This window comes from Protobothrops mucrosquamatus, unplaced genomic scaffold (assembly GCF_001527695.2).
Source record: "Protobothrops mucrosquamatus isolate PMUCROS unplaced genomic scaffold, P.Mucros_1.0 scaffold234, whole genome shotgun sequence".
Classification (NCBI taxonomy): Eukaryota; Metazoa; Chordata; class Lepidosauria; order Squamata; family Viperidae; genus Protobothrops; species Protobothrops mucrosquamatus.
In genome coordinates this window covers 28,196-46,337 of record NW_015386585.1, presented here as the reverse complement: position 1 = coordinate 46,337, position 18,142 = coordinate 28,196, and the positions used below count along the sequence as shown (strand labels likewise).

General features: G+C 36.6%; 1 protein-coding gene across 1 annotated transcript in view; it reads right to left on the bottom strand.

Moving 5' to 3' along the window:
• The window catches only part of FSTL4 (follistatin like 4), a 201,362-nt gene extending 184,682 nt beyond the window's left edge, over positions 1-16,680 (bottom strand). Inside the window, exons 1-3 of the mRNA XM_015814277.2 lie at positions 16,668-16,680; positions 14,909-15,096; positions 2,885-3,005 (exon numbers count right to left, since the gene is read on the bottom strand). Coding sequence (XP_015669763.2) covers positions 2,885-3,005; positions 14,909-15,096; positions 16,668-16,680 — 322 coding nt within the window. The remainder of the gene's footprint in view (positions 1-2,884; positions 3,006-14,908; positions 15,097-16,667) is intronic.
• Between the last annotated feature and the right edge of the window lie 1,462 nt (positions 16,681-18,142).

Below are 18,142 nucleotides of genomic sequence, written 5' to 3'. Positions count from 1 at the left end.
AGAGAGGGGAGAGGAAAGGGAAAGGAAAGAGAGAGAGAGAGAAAGAGGAAAGAGAGGGAGAGGAAAGAGGCATACAATAATTCATTTGCATTTAATTGTAATGGTTCAAAGAATGTTTGGAAAAATGTTCGGCCCTCCAGCACGTTCACTTCATCCAATCTGGCCCTCTTTGAAAAAAGTTTGGACACCCCTGATGTAGTGGATGGTACTCATATAAACAGCAAAAGAGCCAGTTTGGTGTAGCCTGGTTAAGGCACAAAGCTAGTTTTACATGAGTTTTATTCCTGCCTGAGGCACAAAGCTACCCTGGTGACCTTGGGCCAGTCATTCTCTCTCAGCCCTAGGAAGAAGAAGGCTATAAAAGATCTTGCCAAGAAAACTGCCTGAGATATGTTCAGCCAGTTGCCAGGAGTCAAGATTGACCTGAGGCACACACACACACACACACACACACACCTGCATACATACTCATATGAATTTTAATTTTCCTTCAGCATTAAATCCAACAACTTGCAAAAAAAGCTGGCAATCATGCAGCTACAAGCAGCTTTCTTTTGTCTGGTTGTGCTTTTTCCTCCAAGTGGCCCACCATCACATCATCCTATCCAATCTAGTCCAATAGCATCAGGGATGTGACAAGTGCTGTTGTGGTACCACCTAGGCTAGTTTGGGATAGAAACACCATAAACTACGGCCCAACTACAATCTTCAGAATAGTCAGAAGATTCAAAGCAGACAATTTTCTTACTCATCCTGTGGGTCTTTCTTGCACCCTGAAATAAAACTTTCAAAAGATGTGTTTTGATTCATACTTAGAGCACTTAAAGGATATTTCCAATTCAAAATGTTTTCTTACATCACCTTATCACAAAACCTTATTATTTTGTGTCATAGCTTTTATTCTAGAAACCTGGCAATGGATTACTTCCACTGATAAAAACATGTAAAAACATGAAACAAATCCGGTATGATAATTAAACATGACAGTTTTCCAGATCCTTAAATAATCCCTCTAAACGGATTTATAAAAACAAGAGGCTTCTCTTTTCTTTTTGTCTTAGAATAATTTTGAACCAAAACAAAGCATTGGAAAAGAACATTAAAATCTATTTCAGAATGTCTTTTCCATGTTCATGTGGTAAATCTGGAACAGGAAGGTATTCATGATATAAAATATCATTAGTTACATAACTCCCAGGGCAAAAGTAGAACTTTCATTTTCAAATTCCAAACATCAGAGGGAGACTAAATCAATGTATGTCTTCATAACTCCTAAAAGCAGAAACATCTCAAACAAATTAATATTGTCTTCCTGAGATATATATTCTTAACATCAAAATCTAACAGAAAATACTTCTGGGTACAGTTGACTATATCCTCTAGGGACCTAACTTCTACAAAGCAATATTTGAACTAGTGATAAATAACTGTGCCTGACTGAACTCATCCTGACTGAACTCATTTCTCTGCTTCCTTAAAGAACTATCAGAAATGTTGTGCTATTTCTGGGAATTTGCCAAGAAGAGTCAAAGGGAGGAAGTACCTCTAAATCTTCCTCTTCTAAAACAAACTTACACAATAATACCATACTAGGGATCCAGAATAGAGGCAGGGTAACAACAATAGACTCTTGCTAGATGTTATCCATGAGGTCTAAATGCACTTTCCACTGTAATTATGAGATCTAGATTACGTGAACTAGGAGGCCATAGAAGCTATAATTCAAAAATATCAGAGTTCAAGACTGAAACTAATTGAATGCAGATCACAGTAGCTAGGAAAGGGACAAGTCTATTATGAAATACACTTGTATTTTATGAGAGTTGAAGTTGACGGGAACCCTGGAGAGTGATTCAATCATCATCATTGTAGCATTAAATATCACATTAAAATGATCTTTCTACATAAAAATAATATGGCTTTTTTATTGGATAAAAATTGTTAAAGAAATACTGTTACCTAGTCACAATATAGACATGTAAAGAATTATATTGACACAATTAAAAGAAAAACCATAAGCCTCCCTGGCAAACTCTCATATTTCTCAGTGCTAAAACAAACCAAGTGTCACAAAGATTCTTTGTATTAATAGACAAAGAGGAATTGAACATTAACAGCAGCAAACTGTTTCTTCCATGTCTGTAAAAAGAAATAACTTTCTACATAATATTGCAAATAACGAACAACAACAATCAAAGCTATTGCTAAAGCAATCTTCCATGGACATTTGTTTCCATAAATTATTATTACCAATAGATCTGCTGACAAAAAGGGAGCCCTGTATTCTTTTACTACTTCACTGAAATCACTCTTATATCTCTAAGTTTAAATAGCTATTTATTCATAAAAAAGCCAATTTGTATTTACAATGGCAAAAAATAACAATTCTTTAAGAAGAATACATTCCTTACCAAATATGTTACTACAAACAAACAAATAAGATTAGAACAAGAATATGAACTAAATAAAATTACAGAAGAAATTCTGAACCATAGTGAACACTTGGCTTGCCTTCACTGATTAATAAAAAGTGATGCTCACGTTTCCTCTCTTCTGCATGATCTCTTAACATCCCTCTGCTCCTAAAGCAATGGCAAGAAGTGAGCATACAGCTCCTTAAACTGATTGTATTAATCTCCTTCCACTAATCAAGTATCTATTCTCTCTCTCTCTCTCTCTCTCTCTCTCTCAGATCTTTACTGCTGGCAGTCATTTGCTACTGAAAATGATGGCACACAAAACATGCATTAACTATTGCCTGGGAAGATCTGGGAAAAGTTCAAGGAAGACAGATATTACCGTCTCCCTGCAAGGAAAAAAAGACCATTTCCTACCTTCATTCTGCAACAGTGAAAGACACGCACAGAGATAAGTTATTACTTACGGAATGCAGTATAAAGTTCCTGCAGAGTTAGGTAACCATCATGGTTGTAATCATCAAAACGGAGAAGATCTTCTGGAGTACAATTCAAGAAATCATCTTCCAGATCTTCTTTTTTTTTCAACTATCAATAAAAAGATAGCAATAGAACTATTCACATTTGGCTATAATTTTAATTCTATGACTGGCAGGGGGTCATGTTCCTTAAAATGATTTAAATATTTATTTATTGTTACTTTAAATATTTTAAACATGCACAGCATTTATGGAAAAAGAAAGAAAGAAAGAAAGAAAGAAAGAAAGAAAGAAAGAAAGAAAGAAAGAAAGAAAGAAAGAAAGAAAGAAAGAAAGAAAGAAAGAAAGAGGAAGGAAGGAAGGAAGGAAGGAAGGAAGGAAGGAAGGAAGGAAGGAAGGAAGAGGAGGAGAAAGGGAGGGACGGAAACACTGAATGGAACATCATGAAAAATTAAATACCAGAATTCAAAATAGACCATTGAGAGATGAGCCAAGAAGTTATATAAGCTTGTTAGTTATGTGATTTTTTAGCATCTCATGATTTACTGAGCAGAAGGGAAAGATGGAAAATAGAGGGATAGTTACTTTGGGTCCTTTGTTTGTTTTTTGTTTGTTTTTGCTTTGCCTGCTTATCTGCTGGTCTTAGGTCACTTCCTTATATCTTCCCAGCTGCAAACATCCAGTCCAGACATTCTTAAACTGTTTCCACAGTAATATGTAGTTAGCTAAGTGTAGATAGCTTTCCCTATCCCTATAATGTATTTTTGTAAATGTTTCTACTGCCTGTTGTAGTTATAAAATCTACTTTGCTAATTCTTGCCAAAGTTAAGATTCCTGCTCTCAAAACTCTCATATGCATTCAATGAATGTGTTGCATACATAGGGAGGAAATTCTATGTCTCATATGTATATTTATTTGTAAGACCTTACTAGATGCATAGCATATCCCAGCACTGATTTTAAGAGTGACAGATTATGGATCTGACATATCCAACTCCTCCTCATACATACGCAATATATATAATAAATGTGTTATTTGATTGTTAGTGGATGCTAACTTCCTACTGATGGCAAATAATCAAGTTTGGCAATTTAGACCCAGAATCAGAACTTATGCAGAGCTACACAGTTAATGCAGCAAAGTCTGATTGCATAGTTGATGACATGCCCTTTTGTACATGTGGCATTAACATCGCATGCATGTATGAAAGGGGCAGAGTTTGTGATTATGTGATTTTGCTGATATCATTTTGATGAAAGATGTGTGTCTTGTGGATTCCTTTGTAACAGCCTGGATTTAACTTTACAAAGCAGAAAGCCACAGCAGACTTTTTGAGGACTCAGTTATCAGAGTGGATTTTCTTTGCATTACAAATAGTCAACTTACCTGATATTGTTCCTTTAATTATATCTGCCAGCATTCCTTACTTTTAGTTTTATATCTATAGGATAATAGAATATTCACCCATGTTCATGCTTTGCCCTTTTCTCACAGTTATGAGTCCATTTCTCTCTCTTGCTCTCTCCCCCCCATCTCTCATCAATAATTTATGATATAAATAAGATTGTGTGATATTCATTAGCCTGGTGTTTCCTAGATAATTTGGAACAACAAACCTAAGAATCCCTATGGCACAAATCTGAAGAATGCCAAGTTGGAGAAGACTACTCTAGAATGATGAGAAAGAAAAGACCAGGAGTTAGTCCTCAAAATATAAGGAGGTTGAAGTCTCAACAGCAGAAATCAGAAGCCCCTGGGACTATTATCTAGCTCATAATTCACTACTGTCACTTTATTTTCCTCACTTCCAATTAATGGCTCATATGAAAAAAAAGTAAAAACATTGCAGCTTAGTAGTCAAGACACTACTTGTCTCACTCTCCAGCGCAAGATAATCTGAATGAAAGAACAGCCTAGCAATATACAAACATCTTTCCAAATCTACCCACTAGCACACACTAACTATAATGATGGGCATTTTGCCAATAAAATAATTAAGATCAATTCTTCTATTAGTATAGTTATCACATATAGTAGTTGGTCATAAGGTAAGAATACATTTACACTTTGTTTTATAATTCAATCACATACGGTAGTACAAGGTCATTTTATGGTATTTTAAGCCAGACAAATATTATCACATATATGTTCAACCAATTAGTGTTCAGTCAAGAGTTAAAGGCATATTGGCTGTTAGTTTGCCCTGCTTTGATCTACCACAACGATTCAGCCAAGGAGCTGATTTTGCTAAGCAACCCATTAAAAACATCTCAATATATGCCATGCTACTATAATAATTAAGATGGGCAGCTTGTCTTTCCAAGGCTAGTTAGATAGGATTGAAATAGAGTGCTCTCAGACCATAAAGCAGCTGATATCTAGCTATTTATCTATTTATTAGAGCCAATTATCATTTTACATATGGCTTACAGACTATCCACATTCTTTATTCTCTGAGCTGCTGTTTTATTATGACATTGCAGTACTCATTGTGACCAATAACATTCATCATGATCCTAGGATGCAGGATTAATTTTGATGACAATATTTTCATGAGAGAGTCTGCAAGTGTTGACTTACAGATTTAAAACTTTTATATGGATTCTAAGTGGTCACAAGACCAATATGAAAGCCCAAGAAATCTCTTGTTTTCAAAGATCTTAGCATTATTGTAAACATGCTGGCCTTTTTAACTGTTAAAAATAAAATAAGACTCTTATCCTCTTCTCAAAGTTTGTAACAATAATGTTCATGGCTCAGTCTGACAAATGATTCTCTGGATGTATGGTTAAAGTTTGGAAGTATATTGAGAATGCTGGATTGGGAAATTAAATATGAGAGTTAAACAGAACAGACCTAATCAGGGTCTAATTCCTAATGATGACATGCCATCCATCCCAAAGATAGCAGACAGAAATATATTGGTTCTGAGAGGCATCATAATAGTTGGCGATTTCCTGCAAAAATATAATGGCAATCATGAAAGCTCATTTTTACTGTCTTCCATCACAGTTTTCTTTCAATCTCCCAGTACTGATGCTAGGAATACACAGAATTTCAGGTAGTCCTGTAATGGAGTCTGCACATTCCAATCGTAACTCTAAAAACGGAGCCACAGAGTGAGGTGCACTCCCTCCAGGGGCTCCATTTTCGCTAGGAAAGGGCTTGAGAAAAGGCTTTTCCTGGTGAAAACTGAGCCATGGTGCAAGGCGTGCTTGCTCCGGGGGCTCGTTTTCGCTAGGAAAGGGCTTGAGAAAAGGCCTTTCCTGTGGGTCACTTCAAAAATGGAAAGGACTGTCACATGGAGCTTCAAGACTCAGCTAATCCCTGCATTTTGAATATCCCCATATGCGCTCAAACACTTTTTATCCAAATAGAGACCTGAGTCACAAAGAGCTTCAAGCAGTCACACAGAACATTCCTTTCTGTTTCTGAAGCACCTCACTGGCAGGCACATGGACCTTCCAATCTGTCTCAGGTCTGCATTTGGATAAAAAGTGTTTGAGCGGCAGCGGCTTGAGTTTCTCCACTCTGTCCAAGTGGAAAGAAGTGGAAATGCAGAGTAGGATTGCTCTCAATAAGACCAGCGCAAGCAAGCGACCAGCGCATCCACATCTTCTTGAGAGCAATCCAGCTTGGCGCCTCTGCTTTATTCCTTTTGGAGCGGAGAAACTGAAGCTGCTACCACTGCTTGAGTAGGGAGAAGGACAAGGAGAGGAGCAGTCAGGTCCCACCGGCAGTCAGACAAGGAATAGGTCAGGCAGGGTGGGTGGGTGGGTGGCTAGCTAGGGAGGTGTTATGTTCCAGCCTATAGCCGTCCTTGTTAAAGGCACAAGGACAAAACCCCTGTTGAGAAAAATAGGCTGGAGACTCCAAAAGAAAACAAATCCCTTTTAATATGGGTGACAAACCTGTCAAATAGTCCAGAAACCGAAACAGCAAAACACAAACCAAAGGGAGGAAATTGTCCACATGAAATACAAGGCAAAACAGAAAAGTAATCACCGGCAATACTAACAGAACAAGATTCCCACGAAGTACTTCGCAATGGTTGGCTTCAGCAACCAGCACCACCCACACATTCCCCTTTTGTAAGTCAGTCCTCAAGGCGTGGCTTCCCAGTGGGTTCTCAGTGCCTTCTCCTGAGTCGTACCATAGCCTCTCTCTGGTCTACTCTCCTAGCTTGTCTCCTTTTTTGGGCGTCTCTCATTTCTGACAGCTGTGAGACATCCGAGTCTGACTCTTCTTCCCCACCCAGCTGCAGCTCATCCTGCACACGATTGGAGGGGCCTGGCTCCTCACTGGAATGTGAGTCTTGTAACTCCTCAGAGCCTCCCTCCACCTCCTCCTCCTCAGATTCTCCGGACTCTGCTGTTGAGAGCACAGGCTGGCTCGGAGTCACGACAGGAGGAGAGATCATGGCTGCTCAGGTGGCTTTTGCCGCTGCCTCCGCAGCAGCAGCTTGGATACAGGTGCAAGGGGACTCACCCTATGATACCTCCCTGCTCAGTTGAAGGCTTTGTTCCTGTCCTCAAACCAAGGCGCACGTGAGCACCTGGGGCACAGATGGCATTGTTTCCTGTGCCCGGCCGACTCCAATTCTATGCTTTTCCCCATAGGCATATAAATGAAGCAAACACTTCCCCCCCTCAGAATAAAGCTTCCAGGGGCCATGATCTCTTTTGCAGAGAATTTATGTTTGAACTCATGTGATATTACGGACCCAGGAGCTTCCATTGTCGGCGCGAAAAGCATTTCCAAGCCGACTCTCCTCTCCCTCAAAGGGAAAGAAACCGCAGCAGAGAGGAAACAGATTTTGCAATGTAAGTGAGTCTGGCACAGCAGGAAGGGAGGGGGAAGCACTTGTGGGGAGCGGGAATAGTGTGAATGTTGCAGAGCCTCTGCAGTCACTCGTAAGGGCAAACGACTGCCGCGGTGTTGCAATATTCATAATTTTGGGATTTGCTCATAAACACTAGGGGGTGCTGATCATGTAACTTTGAATGAACGTTAAGTGAGTGCTCGTAACTCAGGGATTACCTGTATCTGGTGTCTATCATTCTTAGCTCAAAGATTTAACAAAAAACTGCAAACATTTGTGTAGAAGTTGCAAAGCAAGATAGTTTTCTATGGTCATCTGTATGATAAAATTGATATGAGTAACTGGTAAACAAATGAATATTAGAGAAGGGACACCTCCCCCAAGATGGCTGCTGAAATGTAATGGGGATTTTCCCCTCTTACTTACATTCTGCTTTGTTTGCTGCCTGAACTGGTTTTTTGGCAGTCTTGCCCCCTGGATTTAAAAGAGGGCACTTAGGAATGACCCAAGATGACTTTTGGATGGCTGTGGATCCACGGGGGGGGGGGGATCTTGAAAATTGCAGCTCCCTGTGGAAGCAGCTAAAAAGTCAATGGGCATCGAGTTCACTTTTTGAACTTTTGCTTTTGTTCATATCTATAAAGGTTAATTGGCTGGCTGAAGGCTGATTTATTTCAACCCCTGCTGGACTCTTTCTGTTGTTATTTTTTTCTGCTTCTTTCTTTGATTTCTTTGATTGTTCATCAATTTTTACTTTCCATATGGAAACATGGCATGCACCTTTGGATTTGGATTTTATTAACTTGCAAAACCTTTGGATCAAAATAATCAGCAAATATCTTCTCTGTCTTCTTTGCTCTTTCTCTGCACTCACCCTGCTTTGAGCAATAATAGATCGAATTACAGTGAAGAAGGAAGCTGACACCCAAGGGGGGAAAGCAGAGTCTGGCTAGCATGATGCAATCTTTAGCTGAATTCCTTTCAAAAAGATTTGATAAACTTATAAAATCGGCACAAAACATTTTTAAAAAAACAGGCAATAAATAAGTATTTCAAACCTACAAGAAGAATTTCCAAATTCAACAAGAAGAAAAATAGATACAGAAATAACATTGGTCACCATACTATAAAAAAGATGTTGAGACTTTGGAAAAAGTTCAGAGAAGAGCAACTAAAATGATCAAAGGAGACTGGAGACTAAAACATATGAAGAATGGCTGCAGGACTTGGGTTTGGCTAGTCTAAAGAAAAGAAGAAACAGGGGAGACATGATAGTAGTATTCCAGTATTTGAGGGGCTGCCACAAGGCAGAGGGAGCCAGGTTGTTCACCAAACCACCAGAGGGCAGGACAAGAAACAATGGTTGGAAACTGATCAAAGAGAGAAGCAACCTGGAATTAAGGAGAAACTTCCTGACAGTGAGGACAGTTAACCAGTGGAACAGCTTACCCCCAGAAATTGTGGGCGCTCCATCATTGAACGTTTTTAAGAAGAGACTAGACAGTCACTTGTCTGAAATTGTATAGGTTCTCCTGTTCGAGCAGGGGGCTGGACTAGAAGACCTCCAAGCTCCCTTCCAGCTCTACTCTACTCTACTCTACTCTACTCTACTCTACTCTACTCTACTCTACCCTACTCTACTCTACTCTACTCTACTCTACTCTACTCTACTCTACTCTACTCTACTCTACTCTACTCTACTCTACTCTACTCTACTCTACTCTACTCTGTTCTATTCTAACACAGATGGTGGAGAACATTGAGAAGAAACTTGTTTTTCCAGCTGTAATCTGGCCAGGAAGAAATATAGACTCAGAAATCAAAGAGCCAACTCCATATACCTTTCAGAAGCTTAACCTTGTGCTTTTATATAATTGCAGAGAATGTTTTGGGTGGATAAACGGCAAATGTTTTTTTTTTAGGGAGTTTGATGGAGAATGGGAAATGGACTTTATACATTTAATTGAGGAATGGTTTTATCTATTTTGGGGGGGAAGATAGATTTGCTTTGGAATCTTGGCTTATTGTATCCAATCAATCAGCAACTGATAAGAAATGGTATAAAGAAGCAAAAGTGGATATTTGATCCAGATAATTAGGATTAATATTTGGGATGATTGGGGATTGAAGCCATGGTAAATTTTCTATGAATTGACTACAATAACAATGCATTAACAGAGGGTTTTGCAGTTTTAACCTTGTCTTTCTCTTATTATTGTTTACAATTTTTATTATTCTTATATTCTTACATAATAAGTTCATTATTATTGTTTTTACTGTTAACCATTTTGTTATTAATATAGTTTATAGATGACAGGCTAACAATGTGCAAGTAGATTTAGTACTTTAACAGTCTGAAAATTTTTTTTGCCTGTTTCGCACGGCGTGGGAAACTAATATTGTTATGTTATTACTAATCAGCATTCCCCTAGGAAGGACATTAGGTGTATATGTGTTACACTTTTTTTGTTAATGTCTTTTTTGTTGTATGTTTTTCTTTTGTTTCTTTTTTAATGTTTTGGTGTTTTGTATTTTAATCGTTTTTGAATAAACTAAAAGTTTTGAAAAACAAATGAACGTTAAAGAAGATTAAATATACTGAAAAGGCCTATGGTGGTAGCTGCATTTTAAACATATATTTTAAAAAATAGCATAGGGTTATAATTGCAGATTTTCTTTTATTTTTAAATAATTTAGAGAAGAATAATTTGAATGGATAATAAGTGAATATTTGCAAAACTGACATGGCCCAGGTTTAAAATGACTCACATATGCCTAATGGGAAGAAGATATGCTTTTTTCTCCTGCACAATGGCTTTTCTTTAAATGTAGTCATTTTACACTGTTTATGTTTACACTATTGGGGAAGTGTATTTGTTGATGGGGAGAAGATATGTAGTGTTGTTTTAAAAACTTGCATGCCAATATTTGGATCAAGATATAGACTTTAATAGGAATCTTGTTCTTGAAAATTCTTGAAAAATTTGCACCATATTATTTTGTTTATTAATGAAATGAATTTTAACCCCCCCTGCAATAATCTGACATTGTATGTTGTCAGGTAGAGATACTAAATGCTGTCAACTATGCATAAAGTAAATGGCATCAACCTCTGATACCCACAAATAATTGTGACAGGGAAATTGAAAGTATCTCTCCTGTTAATGTTGAAATCTGCATAAGAATAAATATATTTCTCTACTATTGAAAAAGGAACAACAAATTAATTTTGTTCAAATGATGCTGCTTCCCTAAATCTAATTACTCTAATCAACATACAAAATAAATAACATATATCCAGAACCACAAAATAATCTAGAATAATTTAGAACTAATAATATACTTTCAACACAATCATACAACATCTGTCTATCCCAGCTTCGTGGGAAGCATTTGATAAGTGGATAAAATGCCAAATCCAGTCTAAACATCTGGATGAATGTTTGTGATGAACCATAATAATAAATCCAGGTACAGACATCTTGCAGAGCATAATATGGATTTTTTCCCCAACTCTTCAATAGCAACTTTGCTCTGGAACAAATGATCAGATTGGAGGAAGAAGCAGGACTTCTGGAGCAGATGGAAACATTCCAATTTTGGAATTTCCCTATCTCAGTATTAATCATTTTAAGCATAATTTTTATTAAAACATTTATGTAAGGCTAGAAACTAACACAAATAGGCCAGTAAAATGAAACTAACACAAATAGGCCAGTAAAAGGAAAAAATAAAAATAAAAATGAGAGAAATAAAGAGAAAGCAAAAAGTGCAAGAATAGAAAAGGAAGCAAAAAACTAGTTGCTTCTGATATTCTGCAGAGCACTTAAAAGTACTCAATTTTAACCAATTTTAACTCTACCTTTCCATACCAAATTTGGCCCCAATCTGTTCTGTTTTCAGAAACTTTTCCTGCTGATACACAGATGGATAGACTGATACACCAAATTCTAATTGTCTTTACAGAGCATCTTTTCAACATTTTGTAAAGAATAAAACAAAAACACATTAGAGAAAACTAACTAAAGATGAAAGCACTAATTGCCCCAAATCAGAGATTAATACTGAAAGTATTACGTTTTAAATGATTCTAAAATACGTTAAAATGTTGTTAAAATAACATTAACTTGGTATTATGAGGGGTGATGAACCTGCTGCCTCACATGTTAGGAAAAGCCATTAATGTAAATGCCAGACAATTTTTTTCCAGGAGATCATTCCATAATTAGAAGGACAGATCTGAGGAGAACTTTGTCAAACTCAAACTTTGGCTGTCAGAGAGAGTCTTCAGTGCTTTTGGTAACCATCTTGGGCTTCACAGAAAAAAAAAATCAGAGCTCTTGAAAATGGTTCAGAAGAAAGCTTTGAACCTTGTCCAAGTGCAGCTTGCTTGTGTATGTGTTTGTTGGTGGGATTTATCCCCACTTCAGCCCTTCATAATCTTGGCATTTCTCTGGTATTCATTCTAGTAACCTGACTTTCTTTAGGCTTCCATGTGAACCTGAAAAAAGGAAACCTGTGACCCTTAAGGCAGTGGCATATTTTATATGGGCTCATACATACAAGGCTCTTGCAATGAGTAGCTGAGAGACCCTAACATGCTCTGTGTCTAAAACTTTTTTTCCAGAATTTGTACAATCCTGGTAAACATGGGAATACACATTAGATAACCAAGTGACAAACTATTAATTAGTTATGATTATGAACAAATTTACTGATCTCCTTTTTAATAGTATGCATTTGTTTCCAATAGATGCTGCTTGAATATTTATAAACAGAACAAATGTTACCATGATGCTCCTAAAACTCCCTTATTCTAATGGAAATGAACACTGTAGTGCAATTTCTAGAATTTTCACTGCTCATAAAGGACACAACATGATCACATTTCCTCAGATAGCCATCAAATATGTAGATATAATTTGACTTGGCTGTGGCTGCCTGAGATTGGGATGATCTGCACATCTTTGCTTTACTTTCCATTGTAGTTGTATTCTTGGATACCTGCCTGGGGCTCTATTCTTTTTCGTACATAATAATGCTATAAATAGTACTAGTAACGAAGTCTTGATATAAATGAACGATGAGAAATTATTAATATTGCTGCTGCTGCTACTACTACTCTACTACTACTGCTACTTTTATGACCTAGAATGAGTCGTTGATAAAAACATATGTTGTTTTGGATATCATTACAACTAATTTACTGTTTGACAATATGTTATTTTTCATTTCTTCTGCCAAGACTCTGCACGTTACATGAAGGCCTTCATTTTCTTTCAGTTTTTCCCCAATCCAATAATAGGGTCTCCTTTCATTTCTCCTGGGTTGAAAGAAACCAATTCATCCCATCGCCCCCCAGCTGAGATATAGACTGGTTTATTCAAAGCATAAGTACATTATTTATTTATATTTCTTTGCATATTTCTGAACTGCCCATCTCCCTCACAGAGGGATTCTGGGTGGTGTACAATACAGCATCAAGATATGAAATAGTATATAAAAATTAAAATGCCTAATGTAGAATTTTAGAATTAAAAAATTAAAAATTATAAAAAAAAAATAAATGAGACAAGAAAATTGGACTTCCTTGTTCTGTCAATCAGGATTGCAAAATAATTCAATCCTTCCCCCATCCCCACCCCCGATGAATTTCTAATCTTTCTCCTTATCTCTCACTTATTGATCAACTCTAAATCTACTATTTTTAAAAACACTTTTCTGCTCTAGATCAGGGAGGAATGGAAATGAATGATTTTTTTTTCAGCACATACATATTATTTTGGGGGTTGTAGCAGTAAAGTGAGAAGTTGAATGATTGATGAGCCACAGATCACTGGAGGGAGAAGTTTGGAAAGCAAGTGGGTGGATCTTAATCATGGAACAGGAAAGGGCTTTATTTTGTAATTAATTATTATAATTCAACAAAGTTTGAACTTCAGATCAAGGAATGCTAGGTGAAACTTCAAATTCTGCATACATTTTGATGGTCTAATACTTTTTAATATATATGCTTTCCCATATGTCAGGGAGGAAGCAGTAGGTATAATGTAATGGCGTAAGAAGGAAAATTAGAGGCAAACAGGATTATCTGCTATGTACAATTTGCTCCTAAGAAAGGTTTGTTTCTGATGTCATCTCATTAAAATATATAAATACATGGTTGAGATAACTGGTCCAGCCAATCCATCATGCTCTTTCTGATTGTAATCTGATAATGCTCAGGGTTCTAGAGGTACAACATAATCGTGGTCATTATAAAAACAGTATTTCTGGAAGCACTGCTTTCTTTTTTACAGCTAATTAACTCTTTTCCAACTACAAAATGATATTGTATGAACAGATGATAAATAATAGTTTAGTAAAGTTTATTAAATCATTTTAGGAAAGGATGATGTTCTGACATTACCTTATGTTTTAGTTTTAATATATTTTCACGCAGATACACACACACACATTTCTCAAGAAGGAAGACATATTTGGGGGGAAAAAATCCAGCATAGATCAATTTTTGCTGAAGAGGAAAAATGTCACATAGCTACTTCATATTTTGTAATCCATAGGTAGTCCTTGAGTTATGACCTTATGTTTAATGGTGGCTCAAAATTAGGACAACCTTGGAAAAAGCGACTTAAGACCTGTACTGTCACTTACAACTGTCACATACCTTCGTGGTCACGTAAGCACAATATGGACGGATGTTTGGCAACTGGCTCACATTTACAACTGGTTACAGCATCCTGCAGTCACACAATTGTTAGCTGCAACCTTTTTGCCATGTTCTGGCCAAAAACGGTAAAACCTACCCATTGGGGAAGCTGGATTTGCTTGAGGACCAGGTGATTCATTTAACAGCTACAGTGATTTGCTTAATGTCACTGTAAAAATTGTCACAAAATCTGGTCCGATTTGATTCATGATCACAATGACCCACGTTGAAAATTTCAGTACCAGTTATGGTTGTAAGTTGAGGAATACCCTATGAATACCAAATTTTTTAAAAAAAACTAAAAAACCAACAACTACAAAAAGCCTTCAGCAATAAAGAGAGAGTTTGTTGCTAAGTTTTGAATAGCATTTAACAAAAGGCTATTGCCAAAATAGTTTTGTTGTGTTTACATTCAGTTTACACCTTGGATGGAAAAGGCAATCCACTTCCTAATTCAGTTTCCATCAAACAGCAACTAACCTGAGCCAATTCAGAGCTGCTGAGGTGCCCATCACCATTTATATCCAAGTAATTAAACATATCTTCGACTAAGAAGCGCTTTTGAGTTCTGTCTTCTCCTGGCTGGTTTTGCTGCCTCTGACGATGTGACTGAAGATCCAGGAGGATCCCCTTTAGTTGACTGTAGTCTGCCATTGTACAAGCATCACCTAAAAGAGAAGACATCATTATCTGTCTATGTGCTACTGTACGACAAATTCCAAGGCTATAATTCTGAGAAATTAAACAAGCTGCTATCAGTTTTCAAGATTGTCCATGAGAAATCCATTTCTTTAAAGAGGGATTTTTTTAAAAAAAAATCTTCCTTCTAAACCCTTCTTCCAAGGAAGTTCATTAACATTTTACTTTTTCTGATTATAGAACTGCACTCAGCAGACAGATTTAAAACAGAATAATCTGCTAATTGCATTACATTTGCTGTAGATATTTCTTAAAAGTAAATGCATAGCTTGAGTGACCAAAGGACAAAAACAAAATTATATGATTCAGAATCATCGTCCTTATTCCTTCAACCCCTAAGAAAAGTCAGGTTTAATGCACTTCTGCATTACCATGGCACAATCCAACTCCCCCCCCCCCGAATTACAAAAAAAAATTAGAATGTTGAACTCATGCTCCTGACTTACTGAGTGGGGTTTTTTTTTTATAACGTGAATAAATGAGCTCTGAATGTTCAGGCAAGAAGCAGTGATTATCAAAAGTTGGTACTGTGTTATCAAGTTCTATGTGCACCTTTGAAAATGCAATTTACATGCTGGGCTTCAGATTTCCAAATGAAAAATCCATAATTTTCAGACACTTCATAGTATGGAATAATAATTTATTTTAAAATACAAGAATACAAGAATGCTTTCAACACATTCTGACTTTTTATTTATTTATTATTGAAAACACTTTATTTGCTGCATATCTTCTAAAATCCATCCCTGAAAAACTCATAGCAATAATAGCCGCCCAGAGTCATCTTATGGGGCAGATGGGTGGCATACAAATTTAATAAATAATAAATAAGGCAAAGACAAGAAATCTAGAAAACTGCACACTTCTATCCCGTAATATCTAAACTATTAAACAATCCTTGGACTCCAGTCTTATCCTATTTTAGCAACAAGGGGAACAACCAGCTCATCATGAGACTAAAAGGGTGGGAACCTGCGGGATTTTGTGAGAAGGGTGTTGTTGTAATTTAAGTATCCATTTAAATCTCCACTGACTTGTTTCATAATGCATAACATACTTTCCATATTTTCTGAAGGTTAAGATAAGTAATTTGACTATCGAGTACAGTACAAGTTCCAGTGGCTTTTCTGGATGATGAACATTGTAACTGCTTCAAAAGAAATTTTCTCCTATAAAAGCTGGTAACACAACGCATCAATCCCAACACCTCACTTTACTTTATTTAGACATTTCCCAAATTAATTCAGGATTAGCATACAAGAACACAGCATTAAAATTGCATGACTAGTCACCTCAAGCATTATTTATTAGCAATAACACTTAGACTTATATACCGCTTCATAGTGCTTTGCAGCACTTTCTAAGCAGTTTGCAGAGTCAGCATTTTGGCTCCCAATAATCTGGATCCTCATTTTACACACTTTGGAAGGATGGAAGGTTGACTCAACCTTGATCTAGTCAGGATCAAACTCCTGGCAGTGAGCAGAGTCAGCCTGCAATACTGCATTCTAACCACTGTACCACCACAGCTCTTTATTACCTAGAAAACTCATGTTAGACTATTGCTGATCTTTTGTCTTTTTCCTTTCAATGGAGATTGGAGAAATGGCCACTGGAAACTCCTTATCTAATATCCAGAATGATTAAAAGAGCATAGAAGTAAATCTGTTTGGAGCAGGTATAAACAAAAAGAAGCAAAACAGATAAAATGTCAGGGAAGGGGCCTGAATGAAGTTAAAACTAGATCCCCTATGAAATATTCCTACAGGAGGATTTTCAGCAATGGAAATATAATAAAAGTTATGTTTCCAAGTTGAAATATGAAAATATAAGGCTCATTTGAAAAAATCTCTTGTGAATATCTGTGGTGAAGGTTTAGAGAGTAACTTATTCTGTTTTAAGATGCTTGGTCTTGAGAATGTAATTCTGTTGCATTCTTTGCAGTTATAGATGTAAGATCTATCACTGATACTGTGAGCTTTATATGAGAAACATGGTCTTATTACCATATATAAGATATGTAAGTATAATTTCTCAGAGATTTAAGGAAAAAGAAAAAAAGATGACAAGAACACACAATCTGCATGTTTAAGAGATAAGCCATATATTTCCCCACAATAGGAAAAAGAACTTCTGAACTGAACAAAAAATTCAGCATAAGATGCTTTGTAAGCATCAGCGAGTGTTCTTCCCATTTTTTTCTAAGCTTATAGCTGTAGGTTCTCCATTATGGGGGATATATAGGTTACAGAATTCTCCTCCAGGTTGCACTTGGTAAAATTCCATTCATGAGTACATAAGAATACCATGTGAGCTAAAACACTTCCTTTATAAACTCTACTCCAACAATAAGCAGAGCTATAAGCTATAATTGGCTTCTTAATCAGCTAAAGCTTTAGGCGATTAATCAAAGGACACCACTTCTAATCAGTAAGTTCCAATTTTCATCAGTGTGAATATGAATTAACAGCACACTTATGCCATTTTAGTTCTAGTTTGTCACTGTGATAGGGAATAAAAAAATGAAAACATTAAAAGGCGCCCTTTCTACTTTAACCATCATTTAAAATATGCATTGATTTACCAGGCTGTAAATTACTATACCCTTCAATATACAGTACCTCAAACTTTACTGAGATGGTTGCAATTTGCAACTATAATTTAAGCCATTTAAATCTAATTGCTTAATGATTTGATTAATTGGTTGCAAGTCACATGACTAATGACAGCCATATTACCATTTAGACTATCTTTCTAAACATACTTACTAAGGAGTAAACACTGTATTCACTGAATTCTGTGCTGAATACCGCAAGGCTCATTTCTGATTAAATATGCACTGGATTGTAGCTCAATCCAATGAGAGTGTTGGCAATGAGAAATGAAATAAACCTGGAAGTGCTGTGAGAATTATCAATATGTGGTCTTTTCGACAAAGCGGCCAAATTAGCTTTGGGATTTGAGGGCAGTCAAACATCAGCCATGAATTGTTTGTGCGGCCTTGGCAAAAAATAT